General features: G+C 52.2%; 10 protein-coding genes and 1 non-coding gene across 11 annotated transcripts; 7 read left to right on the top strand and 4 right to left on the bottom strand.

The window, feature by feature from the left end:
• Positions 1-1,456: 1,456 nt before the first annotated feature.
• Positions 1,457-2,033, top strand: J4E90_002340 (uncharacterized protein; the record flags this gene model as incomplete). Its single annotated transcript, XM_051431920.1, has 3 exons — positions 1,457-1,634; positions 1,729-1,955; positions 2,019-2,033. The coding sequence occupies 3 exons, from the start codon at positions 1,457-1,459 to the stop codon at positions 2,031-2,033; spliced, it is 420 nt and encodes a 139-aa protein (XP_051295054.1).
• A 1,627-nt stretch (positions 2,034-3,660) lies between these two features.
• J4E90_002339 lies at positions 3,661-3,769 on the top strand. The gene has a single exon. It is a non-coding gene; the product is annotated as a tRNA-Lys (tRNA).
• Positions 3,770-5,887: 2,118 nt separating this feature from the next.
• On the bottom strand, positions 5,888-7,012 carry J4E90_002338 (uncharacterized protein; the record flags this gene model as incomplete). Its single annotated transcript, XM_051431919.1, has 1 exon — positions 5,888-7,012. The coding sequence occupies one exon, from the start codon at positions 7,010-7,012 to the stop codon at positions 5,888-5,890; it is 1,125 nt and encodes a 374-aa protein (XP_051295053.1).
• A 529-nt stretch (positions 7,013-7,541) lies between these two features.
• On the bottom strand, positions 7,542-8,092 carry J4E90_002337 (uncharacterized protein; the record flags this gene model as incomplete). Its single annotated transcript, XM_051431918.1, has 3 exons — positions 7,542-7,763; positions 7,817-7,932; positions 7,984-8,092. 3 exons carry the CDS (start codon positions 8,090-8,092, stop codon positions 7,542-7,544), a joined length of 447 nt encoding a protein of 148 aa, XP_051295052.1.
• A 522-nt stretch (positions 8,093-8,614) lies between these two features.
• On the top strand, positions 8,615-9,693 carry J4E90_002336 (uncharacterized protein; the record flags this gene model as incomplete). Its single annotated transcript, XM_051431917.1, has 2 exons — positions 8,615-9,316; positions 9,361-9,693. The coding sequence occupies 2 exons, from the start codon at positions 8,615-8,617 to the stop codon at positions 9,691-9,693; spliced, it is 1,035 nt and encodes a 344-aa protein (XP_051295051.1).
• A 1,037-nt stretch (positions 9,694-10,730) lies between these two features.
• J4E90_002335 (uncharacterized protein) lies at positions 10,731-11,516 on the top strand (the record flags this gene model as incomplete). The annotated part of the gene is made up of 2 exons (XM_051431916.1): positions 10,731-10,893; positions 10,984-11,516. 2 exons carry the CDS (start codon positions 10,731-10,733, stop codon positions 11,514-11,516), a joined length of 696 nt encoding a protein of 231 aa, XP_051295050.1.
• Positions 11,517-13,503: 1,987 nt separating this feature from the next.
• On the top strand, positions 13,504-14,209 carry J4E90_002334 (uncharacterized protein; the record flags this gene model as incomplete). The annotated part of the gene is made up of 2 exons (XM_051431915.1): positions 13,504-13,516; positions 13,764-14,209. 2 exons carry the CDS (start codon positions 13,504-13,506, stop codon positions 14,207-14,209), a joined length of 459 nt encoding a protein of 152 aa, XP_051295049.1.
• Positions 14,210-14,330: 121 nt separating this feature from the next.
• On the top strand, positions 14,331-18,719 carry J4E90_002333 (uncharacterized protein; the record flags this gene model as incomplete). Its single annotated transcript, XM_051431914.1, has 4 exons — positions 14,331-15,244; positions 16,197-16,635; positions 16,708-16,766; positions 16,823-18,719. 4 exons carry the CDS (start codon positions 14,331-14,333, stop codon positions 18,717-18,719), a joined length of 3,309 nt encoding a protein of 1,102 aa, XP_051295048.1.
• Positions 18,720-19,026: 307 nt separating this feature from the next.
• Positions 19,027-19,418, top strand: J4E90_002332 (uncharacterized protein; the record flags this gene model as incomplete). Its single annotated transcript, XM_051431913.1, has 2 exons — positions 19,027-19,174; positions 19,231-19,418. 2 exons carry the CDS (start codon positions 19,027-19,029, stop codon positions 19,416-19,418), a joined length of 336 nt encoding a protein of 111 aa, XP_051295047.1.
• A 220-nt stretch (positions 19,419-19,638) lies between these two features.
• On the bottom strand, positions 19,639-21,553 carry J4E90_002331 (uncharacterized protein; the record flags this gene model as incomplete). Its single annotated transcript, XM_051431912.1, has 3 exons — positions 19,639-19,958; positions 20,104-20,545; positions 20,597-21,553. The coding sequence occupies 3 exons, from the start codon at positions 21,551-21,553 to the stop codon at positions 19,639-19,641; spliced, it is 1,719 nt and encodes a 572-aa protein (XP_051295046.1).
• Positions 21,554-22,027: 474 nt separating this feature from the next.
• J4E90_002330 (uncharacterized protein) lies at positions 22,028-23,110 on the bottom strand (the record flags this gene model as incomplete). Its single annotated transcript, XM_051431911.1, has 3 exons — positions 22,028-22,255; positions 22,307-22,819; positions 22,886-23,110. 3 exons carry the CDS (start codon positions 23,108-23,110, stop codon positions 22,028-22,030), a joined length of 966 nt encoding a protein of 321 aa, XP_051295045.1.
• Between the last annotated feature and the right edge of the window lie 146 nt (positions 23,111-23,256).

Here is a 23,256-nt window from a genome sequence, read left to right as displayed (position 1 = left end):
TCCACATGGTAGGTGTGGGTACAACCCGGCGTCGATCATCATGGAGGGCGGCATGCACGTGTTGGAGGCATGTTGAATGATGCGCCACAAATGCGGTTGACAGTGACGTTTAGAGCGAGGGCTAGATCTGGAAAGTTTCCACGCCACTGAATCGCAACGGAGCCTTACTAGTTCCCGTCTACTTCTACTCCAAGTAGCTCCAGATGGATTTGCGTTTCTGATGACCCTGTTCGGAGCACGGGGTTTGACGCCTCAGGCCGTGGATCTGTGGTCGTATTGCATCACTATATCGTTTGGCCATGTGAGTTTGACGTGTCTTCGAAGGCCATTTTCCGATGTATGATGGAAGGCAAGGAACCCACACTCGTATAAGCGTGGCCAAAGAAATGACCTTCCAGTACCTTTAGGTGGGTTGTAGCATAACCCCTGCAAGTCTCGCCCACGTACCTGTCCATGGACAGAGCAGCTGAAAAGATGGATTCTGACAGCATCGCCGACATGGATAGGGCCCGTGCACTGCCACTGTCTGAGCTAAAACAGTGGGCGCCGTGAATTGGAACGTGTACTAAACGACCTCTTCGGGGTTGACAAGTAGTTCGAGGCGTAGACTGAGGCTGTGGCCAAGAAGTGCCGTCTGGACATGACTCCGAATCTTACTGTGCAGTAGGTCATCTTAGATCGATGGAAGAAAGAGTTTGCATCTCGATACCGGTGCTGCGCGCAATGATATCATAGTCGTTGCGCTGTGGAAGTCGTGTTCGACTTATACGCCTCGGTCCTTGGCCGTACACATGCATCCTGAACCCGTCCGGAAGCAGCGCCCGAGAAGATTTTCATCTCGCACTCGTAAACACGGTGGACTGGGCCTTCTACTTCCACGGCATCATCCGTGCTGCTGACAACGCAGGCCCCTGCGTTGCAGCCTCGGAGAAAGCTTCACCGCGCTTGCGCAGGTACTCAGGGTAATTGTCGTGTTGTTGAGGCCGAGGACGAAGTAGGCAAGGTGACATGGGAGCCTTGCAGAGAGAGTTCAAGGGTGCTTTGCTATTACGCAACTTTGCAGGGCATCCCGCTGGAAGTCGGCGTTTCTTTTGAACGGTTGGCGCTACTATAGTCTAACATGTCAGTGCCGTTCGGGTACCACAACCTGGGAGGCTTCGAGGCTCACGTTGTGGCGATGGCAAATCACTGTCGCGGGGTCGCAATTTACCCAGCTGTTCAGTTGCCAGGAGTTCGTGATCGGGAATCACCAAGAGATGTACGAGTGAGTGTTGCTGACAACTCGACGATGAGGTCCAAATTGCAGAACGCCGTTCCCGCCCGGGCCGCTGCCAAGGCCGGATGTCATTCGTTACGTCAGGCCCGCAACACGAGAGAAGCCTTTGCTGGACGTTTGACCATCCGTTAAGAATAGCCAACTTCAACCCTTGATCCCACCCCACCAATACAACACGAGATGAGTTCCTACGTGTCCCAATACCCGCCGGCTGTTGAGTTCGACCCTGCATACAAGAAATTCTTCGAGGACTTCTACGCTACGTCCGATGCAGCAGAAGCGCATGAGGAATACGTCCAGTACTTTACTAAGGATGCAACCCTCGTCATGGCCTCCAAGAGGGTGGTCGGCCGGGAAGGTGTGTCGCATTGCTTTTTGTTTTCAGCCTTGCGAACGGCTCCCTGGAATTCCATCGCCCTTCAATAATCTACCGGGCTAATTCATGGGCGTAGAGATCTTGGCCCTGCGCAAAAGTATGTGGGAGAAAGTTTCAACGAGAACGCACAAGCCACTCCAAGTGTTTCCGTTCGGTCCGAAGTCAGACGAGGTTATGTTGTACGGGACGGTCAAGTACGGCTTCAAGGCAGGCGGAGAATCTAGTAAAGATTGGGCTGCAAGGGCGCACCTAGTCAAAGAGGACGGTGGCAAGGTGAAGATGAACTTCTATCAAGTCTACCTGGTGCGACACTCACCTCCTGTTCGCGTTCGTATATGTGGATTTGAAGCTAACCACGATGCTCAGGATACCGGGGCTTAGAATACCGGAGCTTAGACCAGGCAGGTAGATCTTATGTAGATCTACGATCGATTATAGGGGCTTTTCCGGCGCATGCAGTGTTTAAAACAACCGGCATACCGAGGTGACATTCACCGGTGTACTGTGAACACTACTTCAGTGCTTACTTTGGTACGCTTTCAAACGAAGCGGTCTTTAGGAGAGGCCTCATATTCGGATCGGGCGGCGCAAGTACCGGGTCCACTTCACTCTGAAACACGCGCTGCGGAACCCTCCCGAACTATACAAAATTGTAAAGTGAACTGGAGATTAACGCATGGGGCTCTTCTTTACTATGCGGATGTGAGGGCCGCCATCGAGTAGACGATGTATCCCGGTCAGTCACTTGGTTGTCATAAAACCTTACGATTCACGTTGTCGTACAACCCGACAGCCCAGATGCGAAAGTTCTAGATTACCTGTAGGTATCCCAGCACCGCCTCATCTCAAAAACATCATGCAAATTATTTCGAGCGCTGCGATGAATCAGGGTCCTGCAGGGCCAAGTGTTGCTTTTTCCAACGTGGTGTTGCCCTGGAAAGAATTTCAGTTACACATACATTGGTTCTGCCCCTGGAACTACTGTTACGGAACTTAGGAATTGCTTTTTCGTGTTCATGTCCGTTTCCAAGGCCCTGGGTTTTCTCTACGACCTAAAGACCGATCTCAGCCACAAGTACGTCAGCATGGGTGGAAATAGTTTGGTACTGCCGCAGTCTCGGCATGGCAACGCCACTCTGGGCGCAATGCTACGAACGTGGCCCAGATGCATCTAATGGATGGAGTCTCATGTACGAGTGCCGCGTAACGGTCTTCCGGAAGCCAGTCGGAGGCATAAGCAAAGCAGATGGGGCACCTCGTATGGTGCACCTACGCCTCGTATCATCTGCAGCCGGCATAGATGCTGGACCTAGACGTGTCTGCAACGACAGGTTTCGCGACCTCCGCAACATCGCCGAAGTCAGAATACCCCTCAATCGCAGCATACTCAAATACAACTCTCGTCCGGTGATGCGACCAGACCAGACTCCTTAGCTTTGCTGCTGGATGATGGATGTGGCACTGTGAAGCTGCTTGGTATCGTTCAGTCTCGATTACGCCGCGGGGAAGCAGACAGATCGCAGATGCTCGCGTCACTTTCGCCATATGATACCCCCTGCTCGTAATCGTATTTGCATTCATGTTGTGTCTTTGCTGACGGGTCGGCCGAAGACGACATCATTGATCTTGTTCTGTGGCTCCGAGGATGTCGCTAAGAATTTCGGGCATCTCGGGCCATAGTTCACCCACCAGCAAGTTTGTTGTCACCAAGGAACAGAACATGATGTAATTGATGACTAGAAGGCTTGAGGCAACAAAGGGGTGAAGCGCATTCATTTATAATCGTCTTTGTCAGAATCTGACCACGGAGTGCGGAGTTGCTGGAATGCAAAGTTCGTGGGGCGGGGAAATTGAAAAGTCAAAATTCGCGGACGCAGGCGGCTCCCAGCACAACGCCCCGCATTCCCAGATGTCGTATTTCGATAAGCTTCGCAACAGGCTTTGCTTCGAACGCCTGAGATTGTAATTGATGCATTTTTTCTTCTCTCCATCAACAGGCTACAAACCAGCCCGGCTAGCTCAATCGGTAGAGCGTGAGACTCTTAGTCTTTCACGGTCTAACAGACACGATTACTCAGTACATCTCAAGGTTGTGGGTTCGACCCCCACGTCGGGCTTGAGAAGCATTCTTTTTGTTCCTAACGTCGTGGGTACCAGAATGGTGGTCGTGATGTGGAGGGAGTGAACATAACGATTCTTTTTGGGCAGTGCCCCACCATCTGGTATACCACCACCCAAAATCATCACCAGACACGCAATCTTTCCGCTATTCGCCCGTTTATCATAATTTCATAGTCCAAGTATATCTTACAACATTACCTAGGTATTGTCTATACCTATGCAAACTGAGCTATTGGCCTAAAACTTTTCTCCTCACAAGTTACACCGTGCTATAGCTACCTAGGCAAAGTCCGCCGTACAGAACTTGGCATGGAAGAGGAACTTGGAACAACTACGTCCTAGAAGTCTACATCCACCTGAAGTTTTGCAAACCATGCGTTTGACATCTATGTAGACGGCAGCGTACCTATTAGTCTTTCTACGATGTGAGAGCAAGCTACGTCGTTCGCAAGTCGCTTGATAACACCTGGAGCAAAGAACAACAGCTTCAAGTTCACAACATTAGAAGTTTGATGATACAACAGAGTTGAATTTAAAGATCCGTCCGTCAAACAAAAGACTACGACCATGATCGAAGAGAAATCCCCGTAGCATCCAATATCACACACTGATCGGACTCAGTAACCCAACCCAATCCACCACGCCCATCAACATCCCAATTCCTTCCCACAAACAACCCTTCAAACTACACACCACCCCCAAGTACCTTCCCCTGCTCCCCTTCCTCCGAACTCATACAACTACTATCGTCCTTCTCCCCCGCCAACACCGGAATCGTCAACATCTCGCCCGCAAGAATCAAATTCGGGTCCTGGATGTTATTCGCCTTGACGATGTCGCATATGCCGACTGCGTTCTCGGCTGCGATCTTCTCTAGTGTGTCGCCGGCGGCTATGGTGATTTGTTTGCCGGTGCCGAAGTTGGGGTCTGGAGACGTGGAGGGTGAGGGGGTGGGTGGTGTGGAGGCTGGAGCTGAGGTCGAGGTGGAGGCGGGTGGTGGTGACGCGGACGATGCCGGGGGAGGCACAGCTGGTGGAGGCACAGAGGCAGAAGCAGATACAGAGGTTACTAGTGTCGTTGGTGCTGGGGCAGGAGGAGCGCCGGATACACTGCTGCTATGTTCGCAGCGGCCATGCCTGCGATGGATATGTGGGTGGACTGCAGCGGCTGTGCTTGACAACACGAGGGTTGAGAGCGCGAGAAGGATTGCTGAGGTCTTCATGGTTGCTGGTATCGTGGTGCTGACTGAAGTTTGTAAAATGTTCCGAGGTGTGGTATATAGATTGTATGTATGGTATTAGAAAGGAGAAGCTGCCCGGTAGGTGGTACGGGTTATAGGTCCAGTGCTTCTTGAATGAGTGGCAAGGTCTCGTGAGCGTATCACCTGGAGGACTGTTCATGGTATATGTATTTTAATCGCTTCCTTAGGGCCTGAGGAAAGAAACATTCATGTTCGAAAACGTGGATAAACGCGTTGTTCATGAATGCGAGAGCTGCTCCAGAACAATGGAACGAGTGCCTTCCGTCAATGCCGGCGTCTCGCGATTTCGATGAAGAGGTGTCAATGGAACGTTTTCTGTCACAGTGCGTTGGTGCTTAGCTGTCATTGTTTCGTACATCAGACCCTCTTCCAATCTGTGATGTCGGGTTGATCAAAAAACAACTTTGGTACAACACGCCGCCATGTACTCGCTCTCCCAGCCTGGCTTCGCGGATCGGCGAACTTGAAGTAAAAGGTCGACGTTAAGATTGGCGATTTGCCGGTGTCAAGAAACTGCATTGATGGTACGGACATGTGCTGACAAGTGAAGCGAGCTGTGATGGCCTGACGTGTAACACCTGTCAGTTGTCAGAGAAGACGCGAGCCACGCGTAGCAAAGGATCATCGATGGTCTAAAACATGAAGGTATCGCAGGAAGACCATGAGAAATAGACTTGGACTTTCAACGTGTTGTGTGATTAGGATATGCTAGAGGACTGAAATACTGTACAGTGAAAGAACAGAATGCGCTCGCTAAAATGATGCGGTAAACGAACAATAACCAAAAGTAGCTCTAAGTGAGCTTACTGGATTGCAAAAAAATCGAAGATAACAGAATGAAAACAACAGGTATTCAAGCGCCCAGCGCGATAAGCCTGCTCTTGATGTCCGTGGGCCTCATCATCTGGTTGATGACAACACTCGAAATACTGCCCATGCTGACGACTGACACGTATCCTGGAGCGACTTCGCTGGCCAGGACCTCAACACACTTCATTGCCTCATCTTTCGAAATCGGTGATCGGATAGAGCCTTGAATTGCCTGCAGAAGAGTGGTTGTAGAGAAGGAAACGCGCGATCCGGGTCTGTTCGCGCACAGTAGGGAGAGGACGCCGATAACTTCTGGAGTGCGTTGTAACGCTGCCTTTCGCTGGAGTTCGGCAGGTGTCGGTGCTGCGGGGCCAGCCTTTGCAGCTTCCTGCTTTGCGAGAATGCGATCGAGGAGGTTGGTCTTGCGGACGGCAGCGAATTCGGTGATCTTGGGTTGGGCGGGCTGAGCTTGTTGGTTCTGGCCCATGGGCGTTTCGTTCTCCTTTCCAACAGAGGGTCTCGTCTTCTTCTGTGCACGGCCTTGCTGTACACTCTCCTTGAACTCCCTCAACCTCTTGCGTCCCTTCTCTTGTGCTGGCGCGAGTGCAGTGAGGGACTCGCATGTGGTGACTTCGGCAAGAGGAAGCTGGCTCAGGAACTTGGACATGTAAGTGTCGTCGAGAAACGTGTCCATGCATGCTTGCTTGATATCGGCCTTCTTTGGGCGTCCCCGTCCACGCTTGGGCACGGCAATTGGTCGGCTCATCATCTTCTGCGACGTGCACCATTGCGTCCAAAGCGTATCTAGGCCTTCTTTGAACATATCCTGCAATCCCTCTTCGTTCATATGCGTCATGCCGTTCATCATCGGACTGCTGTCCTTGATCTCGATGCAGACCTTGCCGCGGCCATAGTCGGACAGGTAGTAGGGGTTCTCGTTGCCGGAAGGGCCATGGTCGAGGATGCCGATGAGCAGTCGGATGTCATCGTACGTGACTTTACGTTGCCGCCAGACCAATGTCGTTGATGCAATCAGGTCTCGAAGATCGGCAGGCGTTGAAGTGCCATTGTGGGCGTAGTGCAGCGACAGCGCGGTCAGGAAGGAAGAGTGTAACGCGAGGAGGTTGACAAGCTCGGCCGGGAGCTGGCCGGGAGCAATAGGCGACATTGTTGATAGAATAGCGGAATGGATACGACGATGAGATATCTGGAACAATGTCGATAAGTGATGTGTCGTGTGGGAGGCAGGTCGAGGTCCAAAGGAGTGTTTATGGGCCGAGGGGGCTGCAAAACAGGGAAGGCACGTTCGACGCGCTTTACGCTTCTGCGCGTTCGCGTCGCGTTTCCGCCCCACTTTAATGAAACTTGAACGTGTCGTTGCCCCACGCATCCGGCGTACTTTCAGCCCTCATTTGGCTTTAGTATTGATTCCATTCTATTCATGACGCAGCGCGTGCAAAAATTGTCTTATTCTCGAAGGAGTGGATCATCCAAAAGCAAAAGCCATCGCGGCGCGTACCGTCGCCAGAGCTTCTCGCGTCCGTGCAACGAACAGAGGGCAATTGTGAGTATTGTATCATATTGGGATGAAAAGACCTGCGCCTATATACTCCAATGCTCATGCAAGATCTTCAATAACAAGTCCCAGCTTCTCTTGTCGCATTATCATTACATTATTAGTCCTCTAGACGTAGAGTTCACTTTCCGCCAAACAGTCCACCGAGCCATGATTGAGTCTTCGCGGCCTTCTCCTCAACGACGGCATCGAACTTGTTGGCGGCCGCGTTGACCTGCTTGCCTGCCTCATGCATCTCACGCTCAGCGCGGACCTTGGCCTCCTCGTACTGCTTCTTCGCATCTGCGCTGTAGGCATCGAACTTCTGCTCCGCCCTCTTCGCTTCCGCCTTGGCTTGGTCGGCCTAGCAGTGGTCAGTATACTGTCACGAGTGATATCAAGTCGCATTGGACGTACGTATTGCTGTGCGCTGGCGCGTACTGCCTCGTAACCCTCCTGGCCGGCCTTCTTAGCTTCCTTGTCCTGGCCAGGGTAGTCGCCTCTCAGCTTGCGTGCGGCAGTCGCAGCGTCATCTACAACTGTCAGTCGAGATACTATGGAAGTTGAATACATTCAGGACTTACGTTCAGCCTTCCTCTCGGCAAGCTTCGGGTCGCCTCCAGCGCTGTAGAGGTAGTAGGTAACACCACCAACAGCAGCAAGACCACCGTATGTAGCGAAACGACGAGACATGTTGATGTAATGGGGTTTTTGTGAGGTGGTATTGATTGGACTTGAAGTAAGATCAAGGTATGTGAGATTCGAATTGGAGATGTAGAATGAGAGTTGTGCGAGGGAGGGGAACCTTGGAAGGCGTCTTTCCAACAAGCGCATGTGTGACGTAATGGCAGACAGCTGCAGCACGGGCTTTTCAGTGCCGTGCGAACCAGATCACCAAACTAGGACTCTACCGAGCGCGTCAAGCCGGATCCACATTACCTACACTCGTTGCTTTCGCTTCTACATGTTAATTGTAATGTCATCATAGTGTTTCTCTTTATCGCATCGTTGTCGCACCTCGATCGTGCCTTCGCAACGTGCCGTCTGTTGTGCGCGCCCCTTAAACCGTTCACCACAACAATCCAGCCTCGAGCCACTGCCTTAGCGACTACCGCGCAGCGTGCCGCGCCTGCCTGACCACAGCGACCTCATGTATCCACGATAGCAACGGCGTTTGCCTCTTACTCTCCTTGACACCTCCACCACGCTTGTAGCATGGCGGACCAACAAATACACCTCGTCGACCATACCGACGGCGACAACACACCGACCTCGGCTACACAACCCCAACAGCGGTCGACCACATCGGACTCGCACATCGATATCCTCTACGAGAACCAACGCGGTTGGTTCGTCTTCGGCATTCCCCTCTTCTCGTCCAAAGCGCTATGGAACCTGCGAATCGACCCTGCGCCGTGGCAGGATGCCAAGTTCAAGCCCTCAGCAGTCAACATCACAAATGCACAAGTTCCGGACCCAAGTTGGGTGTGGGACTGGAAGAGCTGGTATGTCGACATGAGTCTGGATGTCGATGAAGAGGGTTGGCAATACAGCCTGCTCTTCAAGGGTTCAGCGTGGCATGGCAACCACCCGTGGTTCCACAGCTTCGTTCGGCGGCGACGCTGGCTACGGAGGCGGGTCAAGCAGAGGCTGCCACCCAAGACCAAGAAGAATGCGAAAGAGCGCATGTTTGGCGAGACATTCAGCATCGGCACGACTCTGGCTAGATCAGCCACCTTTGGCACTGGCAGCGGTCTATTGGACGACAGCGCACAGACGAGTCTAGACGAGGAGATTAGGGATATCGCGACGTTGATGAGAAAACTCAAGGCAGCTGCCATTGACCGCGAGAAGATCATCTACATACACAAGTTCATCGACGATGGAGGGGAGGAGCTGCACTACCTCCCAGAACAGGTATGCATGGTGTATCCCCATGCAAACACAGCTAATGAGTTCAGATACCGTCCATCATGTCGATGCTCATCTTCCAGAATTCGCGCCGCCAACTCCTCTCCACACTTATGGACCGCTTCGAAGCCGCCAAAGACCACCGCGAGCAACACAAGAAGGACCACAAGCCGGAAGGTGACGCCGAGGAGCGCAGAATCAACAACCTGCTCAAGGCTATTGAAGCCGCGGATAACGAGTGTAAGAAGCTCGAGTATTGGAGCGATATCAAGAATCTGACAGAAGAGGGCAAAGCCGGGAACGCAACAGATCCCAGCATGGGATGGGACGAAGAGAAGTGGCAGGGACTCGATGCGAGTGGCGCCAAGCATCCCGATACCTAAGTTTGAGAACTTAAGAAGTTTTGGATGCATGCATATATTGGAGTTTGTCAGAGTTCGTTGGGTGCGGCTCTCCAAGGTCAGCACGTCGGGTCAATTGGGACTACTAATCAGTTTTCGTATTGTATCGCAACCATACATGCTATCGTCAGCAAGAGTAACCAGCCATACGATGTTATATCATCCATTCACATTTCTCACTCTTATCGGCCCTCTGAGATCCGCCAAACTCTCCACGTCCACTACTGCGCCCTTCTGCATTACTTCGACTTCCCCAGCCTCTCTCTTCTCCCACACCATCTGTCGTACATCATCCATGGTATCTCTCCACTCTGACGCGTCCAATGCACACAGCTCCTCTGTTGAAAGTGCGCGGGCAATTTCGGAAGGACAGATCGTCTTCGGCCAAGCCCTTGTGCTCAATAGACGGTGGGCATGGCGCGATAGGATGGTTCTCTTGGCGTCGTCAAGAGCCATATTGTTTGTGCAGCTGGCGAATACTGTGTACCAGCTAGCGGATTCGATGTGCCGATAATGCTTGGGTTGTTTCGCAGCGATATTGTGAGGCTGCACCGTCTCGATGGTTTCACCCAGATCTGGTTGCTAGACCCATCGCCCGCTGATCGACAACAGGGGTCCAAAGATCCTTAGCCAATCCTTTGACGTCAGAGCGCCCAATCGGCGCGCAGCAGAAGCAAAATAACTCGAGCATTCCAGCGTCGCGTCCCCTCCCTTCTAAAACCGAAACTGCCCGCAGCACTGGGATTGGCGTTTTGCCTTTGCGCGTCGTTTTTTCTTGTCCTGTCATGCCGCACCGGTTACCCCACGCTCTCCGAGAGCTAGTTGCAGCGGGGCAGTCCTTCGCTCCCGCCTCTCGTCTCTTATCAAGCTCAACACCGCTACTGCATACTTCTTCTCCGATATCTTCTCTACTCCATCAGACTTCCCTGCGTACTTGTCATACCGGACGGACAGCATCCCTCTTGCAAGCATCCAGCCCACAGAGTACTACCGCCAAACGCAACTTCTCGTGGCCCAGAATGACTGGAAAGGAAGAGCCAAAGGAGGTGCGCAAGTACCTGCAGCAGAGCCATGACCGCATCTTTGAAAACAACAAGAAATGGGCCGATGAGATGCGGAACAAGAACCCAGGCTTCTTCAAGGATCTGAGTGCAGGACAAGCACCCGAGTATCTATGGATTGGTGAGTTGCATCTGGAATGACTCAATTGCCCTATAACATTACTCCATTATATCACCCACCACCTAGAACTTGCTAACCCAATCTCCACAGGCTGCTCCGACTCGCGCATCCCCGCCGAAGCCATCACCGGTCTCGAGCCCGGCGAGATGTTCATCCACCGCAACATTGCCAACCTCGTCAACAACATCGACCTCAACGTCATGTCCGTCGTAAACTACGCGGTCCGCCACCTCAAAGTTAAGCACATTGTCGTGTGCGGCCACTACGGCTGCGGTGGTGTCAAGGCCGCCATGACACCAAAGGACATGGGTCTGCTGAACCCTTGGCTCCGAAACATCCGCGATGTCTACAGATTGCATCAGAAGGAGCTCGACGATGTTATGGCCAACGGCGGCACAGAGGAGGAGAAGTACGACAAGCTTGTAGAGCTCAACGTGTACGAGCAGTGCCGGAACGTGGTCAAGACGGCGGCTGTGCAGCAGTGTTGGGCTGAGAACGAGTTCCCTGTCGTGCACGGCTGGGTCTTTGGGTTCGGAGACGGATTGTTGAAGGATCTCAAGTTCGACCACGAGGGCGAGCTTAAGGAGATTCAGAAGATTTACGATTTGACAAAGGATATGTAGATGGCGTCAGTGGGTGTGCGATGTATGAGTAGTTGTCGTGGCATTTAGCGAGGTGTTGGTGTAGAGGAAGTGGAAGAGATGGTGCTGCAACCGGGCTTAGATGCTAACGTAGAGCTAGTTACCTGAATCTCCCCAGTACCTTCGTAGGTACCACATGGGTTTACACACTAGTCTTGCAGGCTCACGCCAATCCCTCCACGTCTCGTCACCGCAATCAAATCCCAGCGCCTTGCGTAAACGAGAACGAGCTAATGAACACGACTTGGACTGTTTCGCTTACGATGCCATTCATGCATGCTCTCCAAAGAGAACGACATAACCCGATCCAGGCCCACCTCCACCGATCTCTCGAACACGATCACTGATCTCTGCCATTAACCCAACCTGTTGGTAACACCAATCCAGAATTTCGTTCCACCGGCTATCACAGCCCTCGAGCTGGCAAGCCAACTCCTCCACAATCCTCCTCCCAGAGTACTGCATCCACCACATATCCTCCAAAATACAATTAATCGCTCCCCAACAGGCTAATATCACCAGCGCCGGCACCTGCCCCATATCCGCCTTTTCAAAGAATTCAGGCTCCACGGTACCCAGCCAAGGAACAACCGAATGCCCATCACTGTCCATGTACGCCTTCTCCAGTTTCTCCAGGGTACCACGAAAAAATGGTGTCGCAGCATCATCAAGATCCATATTCGCAAGTATCGCATCCGTCAACGCGCGTAGCTTCTCCGCCGTGAACGCCCTACCCTCTTCTCCTACCAACTCAACAACAGGACTGCCAAGTATCTGCTTCAACTCCCCGCTATTAGCCCACACACTATGCTCCTCCACAATCTCCTTCATACCCATCGTATACCTCCGCACACGCATTAGTACCTTCGACACAGACTCCAACGTCTCACCCGGCGTGGCCGGAATCAGACTCGCGATAAGCGCAACAACAGCATGAAGAGCAGTCATGAGGCAAACCGGATCGAGACTCTCTTTCGAAATACAAGCAAGCGACACCTGCTCATTAAGCTCGGATATACTTCTGTTCTGGTAGTGCAGCGCGGCGGCGACGTGGTCGTGGGAAGCGGTGGGGGAGGAGGCGAGACTGGCGCTGTGTAGGGAGGTGAAAGCGAGGAGTATGTCTAGTAGGTAGGTGTGTTGGAGCGCTTTGGTTACGGCGTAGTCGCGGAAGACGAGCGCGTTGCGGTGCACGGAGGTGAGGTAGGTGGTTGTGGTCCATTGGTGCATGAGCCGCATTTCGAGCGTTCGGGTCGCGTTGTAGGTGGCTAGGTGGGAGGATGGGCCGCTGTGGGCATCGTAAAGGGAATACCAGCCGGGTTTGGTTGGTATAGGTGATCGTGGTGATGACGATGATGACGATGATGATGCCGTTGTCAACGCCGTCTTCGCTTTCCTTCTAGACCCAGTCGAAACATTCTGTGTTGGGTAGGTGCATTGTTCTTCTCGTAGAGCACAAGCTCCGCATTTGGGTGTGGCTTCGTCGCATTTGACGCGCCGTCGCTTGCACGTGTCGCATCCAGCCCGTGACTTCCTATGGTATCGTTTCACTGCCATTCGCGCTCAATCTCGGCACTCGCATATTCGTTTCGCTTTAGATGTGGAAGGTTGTCATGCGCCTGGAGTTTTTTTGTAAACGAGAACGACATGGCTTGGACGTGATGCGGGGGCGAGACTTGTTGGTGCCTGGTGCCAAAAGGAAGCCTAATCTAGTAGGTTGACGCTAAAGATGCCGATCAAAGAGGTACTCGTTCTCGTTTACCGGACCTGCACCGGAAGGTTAACATCCGCCTTGCCGAAGTAGTTCTGCTCCAGAAGGACAAGGCAGGTTTACTAGCGATCGCATCGCGCTTTATTCGTTTTCGTTTGCCCTGATGGACCACCATCTCGCGAGGTCGGCTATGCCGCCATTGCCATCGTAGTGGAATTGGCAGGGCGTTGACGAACCGCCTGCCATCGCAGCTAACGAAACATGTCGCATATAAGTAATGTTGTTGCAGGCACCATTCTGCTGTACACCTTGAGCGAGTCACCACCTTTTTCAATATCAAATCCCTATCTCGCACGAACCGTGTCTTTTCTTGAACAAGATGTATTCGGCTTTAGGTATGTTGAGTCCGATCCAATCGACAAGATATCTGTTTCTAACAGCCCGAACAGCGCACGGATTGGCTTGTTCAAGCCTTGCACAACCCTACCTCAATGGCACGGCAATCACGAAGTTCACTGCAGAGCCCAAGACACAATGGACACCAGAAGGCTCGCCTATCCCAGCCGAACAACTCGTGCCGCTTCTTGGAGTCTCATCGTACAATATCTCCTACTGTCGCGTAGAGATGGCCTACACCCATCCAGGTCAGAACGACACAGTCAACCTCCAGATATGGCTGCCGGAGCAGTGGAACGGACGCTTCAATGGTGTGGGAGGCGGCGGCTGGCGCGCTGGTGTTTTCGATCAGAGCTTGCTGCCGGCCATTATTCAGGGATATGCGGCAGCTTCCACTGACGGTGGCCACAACGCAACCGAAGTCTCCGCTCTTCCTTGGGCGCTCAAGTCTCCGGGCAATGTCGATGTGGTTGCTTTGCAGAACTTCGGTTCTGTTACTTTGAATGAGCTCTCCATATTCGGGAAGATGGTTACCGAGAGCTTCTATCAGAAGGCTCCCGCTTACTCTTAGTATGTATGACCCTGAGGTTGCGATCTTACTCAGTCAACGCTTCATCATATGTCTGGGACGAACAGTGGCTAACATTCGACATAGCTGGACTGGGTGTTCCCAGGGTGGTAGACAAGGCATGATGCTGGCTCAACGTTACCCTGAAGCGTTTGACGGTATTATCGCTGCAGCACCCGCACTGAACATCATCCCACTCTTGGCCAGTTTGTTCCATGCTCAAGCTGTAATGAACACGCTCGGCGAATACCCGCCCAATTGCGAGTTTGAAGCGATAGGGGCCGCCGCAATCGCCGCTTGCGATGAACTGGACGGCGTCAAAGACTCGATCATATCCATCCCAGAGTTGTGTTCTTTTGACCCATTCACCGTCGTCGGTCAGCCCGCCAACTGCGGCAATAACAGCTCGAATTCCATCTCTGAGGCAACAGCGATCGTTGCCAACGCTTCATGGTATGGTGTCTCCGACAGACGGGGAAAGAAGATCTACCCAGGATACTCGCTAGATGCACCCCTCCAGGCAACGACCGGCACGGACTGTCAAGCCTCAGGTACCTGCTTCACCACCGCTGCTTGGTTACTCGGCGCACAGTTCTTCCAGCTTTTCGTCGAGAAGAACGCTACCTTTGAAATTTCCACAATTACCGCGGATCGTCTACCGGACTACATGTACGCCGGTCAGCAGCAGTGGGACTCGATCATCAACACCAACGATGCGGATCTCTCGGACTTCAAGGAAGCAGGAGGAAAGTTGCTCACCTGGCACGGCATCGCAGATGACCTGATTCCTTCTGGTGGGTCGACACAGTACTACGATCGTGTGGCTGCGCTGGATGCAGATGTGAATGAGTACTACAGGTTGTTCCTTGCGCCTGGCCTTCATCATTGCGCAGGTGGCCCTGGTCCTGCACCCGTCAATAATGCGCTGCAGCAACTTGTAGCCTGGGTCGAAAATGGTACAGCTCCAGACACCCTACCAGCAGTTGGAACGCAACCTGTCAACGGAACAGTGCTTTCGAGGGATCTTTGCCTTTACCCGTTTGTATCTGTTTATCAGGGTGGTGCTGCAGCTAATGCCTCGTCTTATAGCTGTGTTGACGCGGAAAGTGTATAAGGATTGCGCAGACTTTTGTATGTCATAGCGTATCGTGAAGTGGATGATTAGGGGGCCACGTATGATCATCGTCAGGCAAGTATACCTAGGTCGCTTGTTGGTGTATTTCAAGACGCTTTGTGTCTGTATGATATGAGTAGACGTACTTGAATACAGACTATTGCCAGAACTCTTGTTGCGGACAACGCAAATTCGCTATTTAGTCAATAGCGCTCCCCAATAAAAACCTGATGCGGTTCGAGGTTTAGTTAGTCGCATTTCGGGGTTGGGTATTGATGATCGCGTCAGGCTGTGCGGGCACCGTTTGTGGTTAATGTCAATGGGACTCAGCCGGCGGAGGCTGGGACGCTACCTAAAACGGAGGTATATCGCGAGGCACAGTCATACACTCTGTCGCTCTGTCAGTACACGCGACTGTGTAAGCACACCAGTCCCAGGCTAATGCGAGCTGGAATCCTTCGCCCTATGGATGGTGTTGTTGCGACGAGAGACAGAAGGAGCAGGCAGCGGCTGGCCAACGCCCCTGTCGCGGATTCAGTAGCGAGATGACCGAAAGCACCGAGAGCCCCGAGCCGCTCCACAGAACACTGACGGTGGCCTGTCCATCTACCAGCAACCATGTTAGAATCTTTGAATGCTGTATACGACTCTTACTACGCAGTCAAGATAACTGCGACCAATTCTCTTGTATTTGTGAGCCAGAATGGTTGAGCAACCTACCATCCAATCCGCGGATACAGATGGCAACGGGCCAGGGAAACGTCGACGAAGACCAGCACTGTCATGCGTCGAATGTCGCATGCGCAAGGTGAAGTGCGACCGAGAAAAACCTTGTGGAGCGTGTACTAGGATCAAATCAGCGACATGCACGTTTAGACCTCCACGTCCGGGGATTCGGCCGGAGAACCAAAGATCACCCGAGGATGATGCCTCTACAGGTCGCAGCAATGGCGACGACCAGAATCCGGCTCGGTCTTCTCCTCAGGCACCCGGTCATTCCAGCGAGTTTGATGCAATCGTCAATCGTTATGTGGCACCTGGGCTTCTTGGAGAATGCGACGGCCAGCCGAAACCTCTCCCCGCCGATAGACCGGCTTTTAGCATGAACTCGCACTCGGACTCTGCGCAAGCTTCTATCATCAACAGCTTGTTAGATAGGATTCAGGGTCTGGAAGAACGACTGGCAAGCGCTACTCTAAACGATGACCCAAGGACTGGTACGTCGCCGGGACGGGAAAGTGCAAGTGACACAAGCGCCCAGTTTGTGAAGGCAAAGTACTATGGTCAGAGTCATTGGATGAACGCTATCGATCCTGTAAGTGCTTGATACCGATGGTTCCCTTGTCTCGGTTCCTCTGTTCGAAGGGACTCAATTGACGGATAGCAGTATGACGCTCTCGGCGACACAAACACTACAACGAACCACAATACAAACAGGAAAGAGGTGTATGTCATTTTTCCAGTCTTTCTCTAAATACAGTAGCCCTGATTGTAGCATATAGGAACAAATCGACTGAGCTGTATGCTACTGTCTCAGAGGTCAAGCGAATGGCTCGCATCATCAAGGCCTCTCGCATGTCGCAGCCTTCCATCTCTCCAGAACTGCAGGCGTGCATCCCTCCAAAAGAAATCAGCGACGCACTGGTCGACTGCTATCTCCGTACATTCGAAGGCGTGTTTCGTGTACTACACGTACCTTCCTTTAAAAGAGTCTACGATGCCTATTGGTTGGGTACCACACCTGTAAAGCCGTCTATCATTCACAAGTTCCTGCTGGTATGCGCAATTGCCGTGCCGTTCTACACCGGACCCGACCAAGCCAAACTTCGCGTCTCAGCTGCGAAATGGATCCAAGCTGCAGCGGAATGGCAGTGTGCACCTCATGCAAAGTCGCGGCTCAACATGATAGGATTGCAGATACAGATATTGATCCTGATTGCACGTCAAGTATGTGGCATCGATGGTGATCATATATGGATACCTGCAGGTACGATGTTGCGGACGGCGATGCATCTGGGCTTACATCGCGACCCGTCTCACTTCCCCAAAATCAGTGTCTACCATGGCGAGATGCGACGCAGACTCTGGGCTACCGTTCTGGAAATCACGGCGCAAAGCAGCTTGGATATGGGCATGCCGCCTATGATCTCCGTGAATGACTATGATACGAAGCCACCGTCCAATATCAACGACGAGGACATGGGAAACGGAATAGATACACCACTCGATGTGAAGCCAGCAACCGTATTTACCGAGAGTAGCATACAAATCGCTTTTACACAGACGCTTCCCACACGGCTAGAGATTATCAGAGTAATCAACAACCTGCGCTTCGACCTATCATACGACGATGTCCTGCGTATCGGCTCCAAGCTCATCAGCGTCTGTCGCGAGAAAACGATCTTCTTCAAATCAGCATTAGCAGCAGGACACAACATCACGCCATTCCAGATCAAGATGTCTGATACCCTAGTTCGACGCTTCGTCCTCTGCCTCCACCGGCCTTACTTTTCCAAAGCAAACGAGAACCCACGCTACCATTACTCCAGGAAGATATGCCTCGATACATCACTAGCAATCTACGCACCGGCAACTGAGCTGGCATCAGGAGAAGAAGACGATTGGACGCGCATGACGCACCGATGCGTGGGATTCTTCAAGTCGTTCTTTCTCTACGCCATGTCAACCGTTTACTACGAACTCAACTCTCAGATTAACGAAAGACAAGAAGAATTGGCGCTATTCGCTCCTCTTGTATCTACACGCCCAACCACAGCATCTCCTTCTATAGGGTTGACATCCTTACCATCACAGTACCACGCCCTACGCCAAGTCCTGGAATCATCCCGACACACAGCAGTAGCCCGCGTCCAAAATGGCGAAACGAATGCAAAGGGCGTTGTCTTCATCAACTGCGCGCTGGCACGCATCGATGCTTTAATAGCCGGCACCGATCCTGAAGCAGCTGTACTTGAAGCGGCGAAAACATCCACCAAGGAAATGAGTAAGATACTAGCAGCAGTATACCGCGAAGAGCACGGCGAAGACATCGATCTCAGTCCTTCCAGCGGCAGCTTCGCAGGAAGAGAGCATGGTCGAGGCGAGGGCGCTGATGATGTTACCGGGAAGTATTTACCTACTGGCACCGGCCCCCAGAGCGGCTGCAGCGACGGCATAGATTTCTCTTCTTTCGACGGTACGATGGACGGACTGAGTATGCTGGACAGCGATCTGGGAGATGTGAACATGGGGTTAGACATCGATATGGATGCGTACATGCAGGGGTTACCCATGGATCCAGGGGACGGCTTCCACTTTGGAAGGAGTCCGGAGTGGTTTTACGATCTGGATGGGTGGGCTGCGGGTGGTAGTTTCGGCAACCCTGGATGTGGTGTTTAGGCGCATATTGGCTGCACGTCAGTCGTACCTGCATTGTCTATTTTCATGCGCGCACGGCCGTAGACACCAATCCTGTCTGTGGACAGCGAACCGTAAATGATGATAGAAGTGGATCAAAATCCAAGACTTCGCAAGCCATGAGACATCCGCGCCCGAACACGTGGGCGCTAAAACGGCACGCCTTGCCTTAGCGGGGTTGGTGCACATGCCTTGGAAAGCTACATTTCTCACTGCAACATCTCAAACATCCAACTAAACATCTCGTTTACCATCTTCAATACCATTGACTACGTTAATACCCGCCAAAATGTCACCCATATCGCGCATGGCGCGCCTCCTCCTCATCCTCCACTCCATCGTCAACATAGCCCTCGGCATCTACCCGTTCATCAACCCAGAAGAGTACTCTGCTATTACGGGTATGGAAGGTCCTGATAAAACGCTACAATCGATCGGTACGTCAAATTGCATCCCCAGTGACTCCAACCCCAGACTAACGAGAGGAAAAAAGGTCTCGGCGCAGTAGCAATAGGCTGGTACCAACTCATCTTTACCTTCCAGGGTAATCGTCGCATGATGGCTTCGACCATCCCGCTGAGATTGGGATTCGCGGCTGTGATGTATGGATGGGAGAAGCAGCCTGTTATGATCTATGAGTTGATTGTTGTGTGGTTTTGTTTATTGGGGGTGTTCGCTTAGATTTGGGGAGAGGTCGAGGGAAAGACGAAGGGATGGGAAGAAGCAGGAAAGACAGTTGGATGATGGTGATGACTTAACAGAGTCAAGGAGTTTGATCTAGAGATATTCGATTTGTATGATCAGATTGCATGCAAGCAGATACATCATCTACGTACACAGCACACGCCGCCATCCTTCTTCTCAGCTTCTCAGATTCTCAGATCCTCAACCCATGCATACCTCAACTCCACTTCACACTCCCCCCAGCCTTCCCATCCAACCCCCACCCCCCATACGTATCCACAAACCCCTCTCTAGTAAGATACTCCTTGTGCTCCTCGCTCCTCCACGCCAGCGCAGTCCCCAACTTCCAACTCGTATCCATCTTACCCAGCACGAGTTCCACAAGCTGGACGTTCTGCGGGTTTTGCAGCTGCGGTTTCTCTAGGATGGCGGAGAGTTCTGATAGGGTGGTTGCGCGGTGGAAAGAAGATGAGGAGTCTGGGTGGCGGTAGAGGGGCAGGAGGTGCGAGTAGTTATGCGGGACGATGTCGTTGTATGCTGTAGGCGATGGTGGTTAGTTTGATGTTGCTCGCGTGTAAAGAAAGAATGGAGGAAGGAGAAGAGCACTTACGTTGCCTCGCCCCCCAAATCAACCTCTCAACCGTATACCCCTCATTATTAATCACAAAAACAATCGCCTTACACTTCGCCTTGATCATAGTCCCAATCTCCTGGATCGTCAAAGCCATACTTCCATCTCCCGTCATCAGAATAGTCCGTCCCTCTCCCTTCTTGTCTAGCTCCCTCCGCGCAATATCCACACCCAACGTCGCAGCAGTAGCAAAACCAATACTGCCATAGTAGATCTGCGTAACGAGTCTGATGTCCGCTGGGAATTCAATGTCACATAGACCGAAATTCGAGGTTCCGGTTTCGCTGACGAGAGCGTCGCCTGGGCGGATGAAGGATTGGATGGCGGGCCAGAGTTGGGATTGCGTTAGGTGGACTGATTTTGCGTCGAGGGGTGTGCGGGGTGGTGGGAGTTGCGGTTTGGGGATTTTGTGTTGGGGGGTTGATGGTAGGGCGGCGGTTAGAGCTTCGAGGAGGGTTTTGATGGGTGTGTTGGGGTAGGATTTGCCTTTGACCTAGGAAGTATGTCAGTAATAGACATCAGATGAGGTATGCGAGGGACTTACAACAACGTCGTGTGGGTTGATGTGGATGGTGTTAGTCTCGTCCAACGGTCTTGAGAAACCAGCCGAGTTCGTATCAGCAGGTATGTACCCCAGAGTCACCACCAGATCTGCCTGTTTCGCTACTTCTTTGACGCCTGGAGAACTGACTTCGCCGTTCCATACCCCAACGAAATTCTCTTCTGTCTCATCGACAATGCCCTTGCCCATGGTTGCTGAGAAGAAAGGAACGTTGAGTTTGCGGACTAGCTGCGCGGCTTCCTGGACAGCGTTGAAACGATGGACGAGAGCGTCTACCAGTACGGTCGGCTGTTTAGCCTCAGAGACTGCAGCCACGATAGCCTTGACCGCTTCATTCCGCGCCTTCTCATCCACATGCGGCGCAAGATCAATGGGAGTTTCCAATAACCCAGCATCCACCATCTCGGCACTCAGATCCAGCGGTAAGAAGATATAAACAGGCCCACTCTTGATAACACACTCCCGTAACACCCTATCAATCTCTTTCGGCGCATCCGCAACATACCAGAGTTCTGCAGCCGCGAACCTGAGCCCCTCGCTAGCCTTGTTGTACATTTGATGATTCGGCTTATTTCCAATACTGTGATGGATCATCATGTTGTTCTTCTGCATGGCCCGCGTAGTCTGTCCAACAACATGAACAACCTTGACATGTTCACTCATGCTACCTGCGATGCCGTTCAGAGCCGAAAGTTCACCCACACCATGCGTGGTCACGAGACATCCGGGCGTGTTCTTGATGCGGGCGTATCCATCGGCGGCGTAGGCAGCGTTCAGTTCGTTTTGGTTGGTGACAAAGGTCAATCCTGGGGTAAGGTAGATGGAGTCCAGGAATTGTAGGTTGAAGTCGCCGGGTACACCGAAGATTGTGTCGACACCAATTTGGTGGATACGCTCCCACATGTAGCGGCCGAGGGTTATCTTGCTGTTATCTGCCATGATGGGCTGTCCTCTAGCTCTTCCTCCTTTCGAGTATTGTATGTCTCAAGTGATTAGTTAACACCTCTGCTTTCCACGTCTGTTAGTTGTGTTGTTCGTATGTGTTGTAACCCTTGCTAAGATATAGTCGCGACAAGCTTACCGTGTGCTGTGCCGAGGATTCCGAATGTCCGAATGAGGCAGATACGTAAGCAAGGTTTAGAAGAAGAGCAGGAACAACACGGAACATGGACGCTAAACACCATAACATTCACATGATGTTAGCCTCTGTCTAGGGCGCGCGTAAGGCGTTGTATGACAGCCGCGGTTCGGTTGGAGACGGTTAGCGGAGTAGTACAGTGCGGGGAGATCGGCCTAACATCGGAATGATATCGGAAACAGACAGCTGCGATTAGAACATGACAACTAGAGCTTCAAACGGAAAACACCTTGTAAACGATGCTGAAGTTCTTTGATAGCTTGAACCTCTACCGATCACGCGCTTTCTTCTGTCGTCCCTGCAACGGAGTGCTTCTTTGCATCCTCGAAGCTCGCCATCTTGAAATCGTACGGCAGCTCAAAGTCTGCTTTCGGATCTCCCTCAAAAGGATTGAAATCTACAAGAAGAGAATCCTTGACCGCAAAAACGGCATCGTCGTCAATGTACTTGCTTGTTCGGTCGAAGATCTGAGTAACAATAGGTTTGTAGCCCGGCGCTGTGAGCTGAGATAAGTTAGCACATCAGGCTGCACGTTCGTCATAGGCTTCACATACCAGGAAGTGTATATGCGCCGGCCGCATCGGATGCCTATCCAGCGCTTGCAACACTTTGCCTGCTGGCCCATCGAAAGGTATGGGGTAAGGTACTGGCCTCAGGCAGTAGAAGCTATACTTCCCGTCTTTGCCCGTCGTGAATCTACCTCTGAGATTCATCTCTGGCTGGTCTGGATCTTGTTGTTCGTATAGGCCATTTGGCGCCGTATGCCATACGTCCACCACCGCGCCCTCGATAGGCTGTCCGGTTCTAAAGTCCGTGACGATGCCGTGCATCAATGTCCGGTCGCCTTGCTCATTTATTTCCTTGGACACGATGCAGGAGCCCATGGGCAGTTTCGGAGCATCATGGCGGTAGAAGGGGCCTAGAATCGCAGTCGCTGTGGGTTCGTCGGCGGCAGTAGAGGCGAGCTTGTACGTGATCTCGTCGACGAGCGATTCGAGGCCGAGAATGTCGCAGAGCAGTTGGCCTTCGTTCCGTTTGGCGTCTGACATGCGACCTGCTGCATTCATCTGCCCATCGTTTAGTATGCTGAGTCATATCTCACAATATCAAACATGGAAAGCTCTCTGACGTACCAACTCAACTCCTGTCATCCACTCATCGACTGTGAGTTCATTCTCCCTCGCAAAGTCATGGAGATGCCGTATTAATCCCGCTGTGAGCTGTCTGACCCTGGGCGTAGCTTTTGGTCCCGTCGCATTGATTACCGCCTGAGTGAAATTCGGATTGAACTTGTGATCCTGGCTATCCGATACCGCGGAAGGGTGTTGAGCTTGCGAAGCTTGTGCTTTTTCCGGCATGATGACGTTTCTGATAAAGAGTTTCTGAAGCTGCACTTGAGTTCATCAAAGGACAGTATTAACTTTCCCTCTATGCGATTGCGATCAGACCTGAAGTACTGCGCAGTAAAAACGGTTCGGATGTTAGCAAACAGCGAACGATTAGC

This window comes from Alternaria incomplexa (assembly GCF_024043165.1).
Source record: "Alternaria incomplexa strain BMP 0042 chromosome Unknown scaffold_2, whole genome shotgun sequence".
In the NCBI taxonomy this organism is placed as follows: domain Eukaryota; kingdom Fungi; phylum Ascomycota; class Dothideomycetes; order Pleosporales; family Pleosporaceae; genus Alternaria; species Alternaria incomplexa.
Note: the sequence above shows the minus strand (reverse complement) of the source record. Positions and strands in the feature narration are given on the sequence as shown.